General features: G+C 66.0%; 1 protein-coding gene across 1 annotated transcript in view; it reads left to right on the top strand.

The window, feature by feature from the left end:
• Positions 1-5959, top strand: part of GRIPAP1 (GRIP1 associated protein 1) — a 27617-nt gene extending 21658 nt beyond the window's left edge. Inside the window, 10 exon segments of the mRNA XM_075071300.1 lie at positions 249-362; positions 434-511; positions 669-764; positions 860-916; positions 1200-1299; positions 2921-3048; positions 3271-3387; positions 3576-3669; positions 5559-5713; positions 5793-5959. Coding sequence (XP_074927401.1) covers positions 249-362; positions 434-511; positions 669-764; positions 860-916; positions 1200-1299; positions 2921-3048; positions 3271-3387; positions 3576-3669; positions 5559-5713; positions 5793-5885 — 1032 coding nt within the window. The 3' untranslated portion in view covers positions 5886-5959.
• Positions 5960-7778: the final 1819 nt, after the last annotated feature.

Here is a 7778-nt window from a genome sequence, read left to right as displayed (position 1 = left end):
AGGGAGCCGGGGGGGGGGGCACCTCTGGGGGCCAGAACTTTTACACATAGCTGTTCCAGCTGGTCTGCTCTGCCCATGGGGCGTTATGTGTGGCTGTTCCCCAGCTGCTCTGCCCCAGAGCTGGCTGCATCTCAGCCCCGTGGGCTCTGCCCCAGCTGGGTGGGGTTACGCTAGCCCTGCCTCTCTGAAGCCCCCGGCCCCTCACTGTGAGGGCAGGCGGTGATCGTGCCTCTCTCCCCGCGCCGCAGGCCCGGACCCGGGAGCTGGAGAGCTCACAGCAGACGGTGGAGGAGCTGCGCCTGCAAATCCAGTCCATGGACGGGGCCAAAGGCTGGTTCGAGCGGCGGCTCAAGGAAGCGGAGGTGAGAGAGGCCCCGGGTCCCACCCCCCATATCCCCGGCTGTTCTCACTCCGTCCGTCTCTTGTGTTGCAGGAGCTGATTGAAAAGCACCAACGGGACCATGAAGAGACGCTTCGAGTGTGCAAGGAGCAGCACGTGGCCGAGCTGAAGGTACGACTGGCAGCTGCCTTGTCCCAGGGGCGGCTGTGTCTCCAAGCTGCGGAGCCTCCCGCTGGGGTGTTACACATGGCAGTTCCCCAGAGGTGGCTGCATGTTCTGTGGGACAGGCAGCCCTTTAACCCCTGGCTGCTTGTGTCCCTCCTCTCAGCTAAAGGACCAGGAGATGGACGCTGCCAGGGAGCAGCTGCAGGCGGCCGAGAGCTCCCGGGACGAGCACGTGGGCACGATCAGCCGCCTCAGACAGGTGAGGGGGAGCCCAGGTTCCCTCCGGCCCAGGGCCCCCCAGGGTGGGCTGGGATGGAGCTGGGGTGGAAACTGACGCAGTCTCGTCTCTGACAGGAGGTGAAGGACACGGTGGACGGCCAGCGCATCCTGGAGAAGAAAGGCAGCGCTGCCGTGAGTGGCCCCCGAGTCCCGACCCACTCCAGCCCTGCCGAAGGAACCCAGGAGTCCTGATCCCCACGCTCTCCCCCGCTACCCCCCAAGCTGGGACAGAACCTGGGCACTCCCCTTGCTGTGACGCAGCTCGATGCACTGCAGTCATGGAGCCCCCCCCCCGACCCCATGCAGAGGGGAGACGGGGTTGCACAGCAGCGCGCTCTCTGCTTCCCCCTGCCCAGCACAGGGCTGCACTGTGGGCCCACCGGCCCTTTCAATGCTCTGCCCCCCTTCTCCGTAGCTCAAAGACTTGAAGCGGCAGCTGCAGCTGGAGCGGAAGCGGGCGGATAAGCTGCAGGAGCGACTGCAGGAGATCCTGACCAACAGCAAGACACGGACGGGTGAGCGGGGATGGGACACTGGGCCCCCCACCCCATTTGGCACCAGGGACTAGCTGGCCAGGTGGGCAGGGAACAGGACATGGGACCTAGCCCTCAATCTCCAGTCCCTTCCCAAGCTCCTTTGCACAAGTTTGGCTCATCTGGTACTGACATGCAGCCATCTCTGGGGCGGGGCAGCTGGGGACCAGCTGCACAGAGAATGTGCAGTGATCTTAGGCTGTGGCCTGTAGGGGGCGATGTTCCCCCTTCCACCATTAGGGGGCTGCCCCACCATTCTCCAGTCAGCCAAGGCTTCACAGAGGGGGAGGGGCAGTTTCAGAGGATGAGCCTGCGGAACTCCTCGCTGCAGGATGGCCCAGAAGGCCAAGAACTCAGCAAGCTTTCGAGCGGGTAGGGATGCAAGGAGTGCCCCAGAGAAGGTGTGTTTTGACTGGTGGCTAAGTGGAGATCAAATATTAATGACAAGTGTGTGCCGTTTCCATGCCGGCCTCGCTGCCGCGGGCAGCTGGACTATTAAATACGGTTCTGGGCCTGAAATATTAATTCCCATGGCAAACAAACAAGTTGAAAGGAAACATATTTATCTGGAGCTCAGAGCCTTCATCTCTCACAGAATAACTGTCACCTGGCTTAACGAGCGCCTCAACTTCTGTCCCCCAGTGCCGGGGGGCTGGGAGCCAGGACTCCTGGGTTGTCTGCCCAGCTCTGGGAGGGGAGTGGGGGCTGGTGGTTAGAGCAGGGGGGCTGGGAGCCAGGACTCCTGGGTTCTCTCCCCAGCTCTGGGAGGGGAGTGGGGTCTGGTGGTTAGAGCAGGGGGGCTGGGAGCCAGGACTCCTGGGTTCTCTCCCCGGCTCCGTGAGAGTCTCAGCATTGGTGTCCTTGTGCGGCTGTTTCTCCGCTGGCCCCCTCCAGAGCCAGATGCATCCTGGCACTGGAGGCGTCTGCCCCAGTGGGTTAAACATGGGGCGGCGTTGGCTCCTGTCTCCCCATGGGCATGAGGCCCCTGTGCTTCACCCGCTGCCGTCAGGAAACCCCAAGGCGAATTCCCAGGAGGCCGACTCCTGGTAGTGTCGGTAACTGGGGGCTCTTGGGGGGGCTAATCTGGAGTCACTCCCTGACTGCAGCAGGCTCAGGGCTGGATTTGGATCTCGGAGGGGGGCCCCCCTCACGGTCAGACTATTTCCAGCAGCTTCTTTGGCTTGCTGGGAACCAGCCCCGGGCTCCATGCCCGTTTCTGCGTCTCTCCCACTCACCAGCTCCCCCCCACCTGTGCACGTTGCAGTGCAATTCTCCGGGTGCTGGGAGGGGAGAACAAATCCCAATCTCTGTAGACAGACACGCCAATCCCCTGCAGTGTTATATGTGGCTGTTCCCCAGCTGCCCCACCCCAGAGCTGGCTGCATCTCAGCACCGGCCTTGCTGGCCCCATGCAGCATTGCAGCCCCCACCCCATTTGGGCTGTGAATTATTCCCTCACTGGTAGGGAATTGGGGGCGGGAGGAGGGGGCTGAGTCAGCTGGCATTTGGTTTCAGGGGGGAGCTCCTGCTAGGCTGTTGCAAACAGATGGTTTTGGGGGGTGGGGGGAGCCTGGACTCCTGGTCCCATGCCCTGTCTCCGCAGGGCTCGAGGAGCTGGTCCTGGCCGAGATGAGCTCCCCCTGCCGGGTGCAGACGGGCGACAGCAGCAGCATCTCGTCCTTCAGCTACCGGGAGGCCATGAAGGAGGGGTCTGGGCCCGGCAGCACCAAGGTGAGGGGTGGGGCTTCTTGTGTATCAAGCCACGCCCCATGTTCCTTTCCCCTTCCTCCTAAAGAGGCGGGACCTCCTCTTCTGGCTCTTAGCTGCATGATGCTCCTTCCTACTCCCTCCCTTTCTAGGGGGCGTGGCCTCTGCTGCTAGCCCCTCCCCCATGCCTGAGCTCCTCCCCTCCCCACTTACTATGCCCTGCCTCCTTTGCAAATCCCCCCCCAGTCCAACACGGGGAGCCCCCAGTCCCAGCGCCCTGCGGACCTGTCGGACGAGGAGATCTCGGAGCTGTTCCAGCGCCTGGCAGAGACGCAGCAGGAGAAGTGGATGCTGGAGGAAAAGGTACCAGCCCCACCCTGTGGAGGGGGGGGGGGAAATGGGGTTGCTGGGTGGGCCGGGGGGGCTGCGGGGTAGGAGCAAGGGGCGCTGGGCAGGCTGGGGGACTGTGCGGCAGGAGTGGGGGGCACTGGGCTGGGGGTGCTGGGGCAGGAGTGGGGGGCGATGTCTCACGCTCTGACCTGCCCCCACAGGTGAAGCACCTGGAAGTGAGCAGCTCCTCGATGGCGGCGGATCTGTGCCGGAAAAGTGCCATTATTGAGACCTACGTCATGGACAGTCGCATTGGTGAGAACCCCAGTGTCCAGGAGGGGGCACGGGGGGGTTGCTCCTTGTCCCACGGGGTTGGATTCATCAGCAGGCGTCCCAGACGTTCTAGGGGGGAGTCCTGTTGCATGGCATGCTGGGAAAAGCCTCACCCACTCCCCCTGGGTGAGTTCAGGTGTAGGGGGACAGCGGGGCAGGAGTGAGGGGCAGGGCTGGACTAGCGGGGGGCTGTGGGTTGGGAGTGAGGCGCGCTGGGCAGGGGCCGCGGGGCGGGAGTGAGGGGCACCAGCAGGGCTGGGTTGGGGGGAAGCCCAGGGCTGGGCAAGGGCAGCGGGGCGGGAGTGAGGGGGCACCAGCAGGGCGGGAGTGAGGGGCACCGGGCTGGGCTGAGTGGGGGCTGGGCAGGGGCAGCGGGGCGGGAGTGAGGGGCACTAGCAGGGCTGAGTTGGGGGGAAGCCTTTGGCGGCAGACAGGACACCGGGCTTGAGCAGCCTTTGGTCTGGCCACTGCATACCCCCCGCCCCCCATCCTGAGCGAGTTGCCCCGGGCGATGTTCTGTGCGGCTGTTCCCCGCCCCAAAGGTGGCTGCATGTCAGCACTGAGCGAGGCGCCCCGGGCAGTGTTCTGTGCGGCTGTTCCCTGCCCCAGAGGTGGCTGCATGTCGGCACTGAGCGAGGCGCCTCGGGCAGTGTTCTGTGCGGCTGTTCCTAGGTCCCCAGGGCCTGTTCCTTTTCTCCAAGTCACTTCTGTTGCTCTGGAAGGAGAGCGAAGCCCCCCTGAGCCAGCCGCCCCCCTGCCATGGGACAATTTGGGGCTGGCATCCCCTACAGGGAAAAGGCCCTGTGTCTTGTTCCCTGCACCCAGGAACTGTTCCTGTCCCGCAGCTCCTCAAGGTCAGCCGGGCGCTTCCCCTCCCGCTCCCCCCTGGGTCACCTTGGCCCAGAGGTGGCTTTGGGAATCCAGCCAGCCTGGCTCAGAGCTGGCGCCGCATCCCCCGCGAAGTGGGGTGAGAGCAGCTCCCTGGAACACGGGGCAGCCCCGGGAATGGGGGGCTGGGCCCTCTCCCCTGGCGGGCAGGGCTGGGTGCTGGGGGGTGCTGTGGTGGGGGGTGGGGGACTTGGCTAGCCCAGCATTTGCCCAGGGCCCCAAAGTTAGATCAGCGTCTGTCCTCGGCAGGGGCTAGGGCTGCACCCTCCACTCTCAGCCCCGGGCTCAGGCTAGCATTTGCCTAGCCATGCCTACGAGGAGATGCAGCCATCTCTGGGGCGGGGTGGCTGGGGAGTAGCCGCGCACAACGGCACCCAGGACAGCCCCCCCGGTGAGGAGATGTAGCCATCTCTGGGGCAGGGCGGGGAGCTGGGGGTGCGGGCAGCTCTGGCGCTTGGCCTGGGTATAAATAACTGCTGCGAGGTCGTGCTCCCCTCGGCTCGGCAGCCACCAGCTCCGGCCTTGAATGTTTTATGAAGGCTAAAAATACCTCCCCCGCTTCCCTTCCTCTGTCATTGCCCTGCCCTGCGCGGGGTGGACCCAGGAGTCCTGGCTCCCAGCCCCCCCACCCCACCCGCTCTAACCCACCAGCCTCCGGTTCACTTCCAGAGCCGGGAGAGAACCTAGGAGCCAGGACTCCTAGCCCCAAAAACTGAAGAATGGCGGGGGGGCTGGGAGCCAGGACTCCTGGGTTCTCTCCCGGCTCTGGGAGGGGAGTGGGGGCTGGTAGTCAGAGGAGGTGGTTAGGGCGGGAGGGGCAGGAAGCCTGGGTTCGTTCTTTCTGGCTCACTGCCCCCTGCCTAGGGGTGGGTCGCCGTCTGTTCCCAGCTGGTTGCCTGGGGCCAGCTGCCTCCTGAGCGTGTTATGGGGGCTCGCTAGGGGGGCTGCATTGCGGGGGCTCACCGTCCCCCCCGTCCCCCCAGATGTGTCAGCCCCCCACGGGCCCCTGGAGCGCGGTGGCCTGGGCAGCGTCCTGCGGGACCTGGTGAAGCCGGGCGACGACAACCTGCGGGAGATGAACAAGAAGCTGCAGAACATGCTGGAGGAGCAGCTCACCAAGAACATGCACCTGCAGAAGGTGAGGGCGGGGCCGGGGGGGGGGGGGCGCTCGGACGCCTGGGTTCTCTGCCCTCACCCCTCTCTCTCCTCTCTTGCAGCACCTGGAGGTCCTATCCCAGGAGATCGTGCGGCTGAGCAAGGAGTGTGCCCCCCTCCCCCTGCCCACCCCCAACGGCGCCGACCCCCCCTGACACCCCCGTGCACTGCGCCAGGGGGCAGGGCCTGCCTCTTCCCAGGGCCCCCCATGCTCTTGCTTCAACCGCTGCCCCCCTGCCCAGCCAGCAGCTTTCCCCCATTCCCCCCACCCGCCCCGTGGATACTACTTGGGGGGTGGGAACTATAACCCCTCGGATGGCCCCTGCCCCCTAGCTCTGCCCCCCAGCTCTGTCAATGGGTAATTACCCCTCTAGGTCTGTCCCCAGCCCCTCCCATCCCCCCAGCTCCAGTAATGGGTAACTATACCCCCCTGCCCTGCGCTCTGTCCTGTCTGCTCCTCCCCTCCCGGGGGGCACCTGCACCCCACCCCCAGCTCTGGTAATGGGTAATTATCTCCCTTCCCCCCCAAGCTCTGCCCCCATCTGCCCTTAGCCCCTCCCAACTGGCAGGGGGTGCTGCCCCCCTAGGCTCCCTTCCCTACCATCACTACCCACCCCACCCATACTCTGCATCCCTGCCCCCACCTTCTCCTGCCCCCACCTTCTCCCACCCCTCGTCAGCTTCATGTCACGCTCCCCCCCGGCCTTCACCCTGTGCTGGGGGGATATGGGGGGTGGGTAACTGGCCCTTTAAGAAGCAGGGGAAAGAGGCAAGATTTCATGGTGCTGCCTCCATTGGCAGGAGGGGGAACTGCAGCCCAATTCCCCAGGGCCCTTGTGAGGGGAAAGGGGGGGGTCAGGAGTGAGGGGCACCAGCAGGGTGTGGGGGGCATCTGTGGTTCGGGAGGGATGGGGGCAGCAGGGCCAGGCTAGCAGGGGGCTGCGGGTCGGGAGTGAGGGGCACCGGCAGAGCTGGGAGGGTAGGGCTGGGCTAGCAGGGGGCTGCTGGTCGGGTTTGAGGGACACTGACAGAGCTTGGGAGGGTATGAGGGACCCAGGGCTGGGCTGGCAAGGGGCTGTGGGTTGGGATTGAGGGGCATTGGCAGAGCTGTGGGGGGATCCAGGGCAGGGCTAGCAGGGGGCTGTGAGTCGGGATTGAGAGGCATCAGCAGAACTGTGGCAAGGTGCTGCCCCGCAGTCCCTGGGGCGCGTAGGCGGTTTAGTTCCCATCACTACATTGCTGTTTAACCCAGCATGGCCACGTCTGGCTGGAGCACTCGCTGCAGAGGCATTTCCTGCAACACCGCAAGTCCATTCACACCCACTGAGCATGGAGCTGGCTCCCAGGGGACACACCAGCCCCATTGCTTTCCTTCCCCTGCACATGGGACCAGCGAACTCTCCGCAGGAGATCACGATCCCCCCGGGGATCTCACCATCCAAGCAAGGGGTGCGGGTCGGGAGGAGGGGGGGCAGAGCTGGGGGGGCAGGTCGGGCTAGCAGGGGCTGCGGGTCGAAGGGAGGAGGGATTTAGGAGGGGATGGGGGGGCAGGCCGGCTCTAGCAGGGGCTGCGGTCGGGGTCGCGGGCAGGAGGAGGGGGGCCAGAGCTGCGATCGGAGCGGGGCAGGGCTGGGCTAGCAGGGGGGCTGCGGGTCGGAGGGATGGGGGGCAGGGCCGGGCTAGCAAAGGGCTGCGCGGGTCGGAGGGACGGGGGGGGGGCAGACGCTGGGGGGGCAGTCTCTCTAGGCCGGGTTCGCCTACGTCCAGGAGGGCTCTAAGGCGTAGCATGGGGGCAGAGGGGCAGCAGCTGGGTCGGGAGGGCATGGGGGGCAGGGCCGGGCTAGCAGGGGGGGGCTGCGGGTCGAGGAGGGGGGGCCCGGAGGAGGAGGGTGGGGGGGGGGGGAGCAGAGCTGGGGGGGGCAAGGGCCGGGCTAGCAGGGGGCTGCGGGTCGGGAGCGGAGGGGGGGGCAGAGCTAACTCACTGCTGGGGGGGCCGGGGCTGGTAAGCAGGGGGCTGCGGGTCGGGAGGGAGGGGGGGGCAGGGCGGG

This window comes from Chelonoidis abingdonii, chromosome 11 (assembly GCF_003597395.2).
Source record: "Chelonoidis abingdonii isolate Lonesome George chromosome 11, CheloAbing_2.0, whole genome shotgun sequence".
Taxonomy (NCBI): domain Eukaryota; kingdom Metazoa; phylum Chordata; order Testudines; family Testudinidae; genus Chelonoidis; species Chelonoidis abingdonii.
The sequence above is the reverse complement of the archived record's forward strand: the minus strand, read 5'-3'. Positions and strand labels throughout refer to the sequence as shown.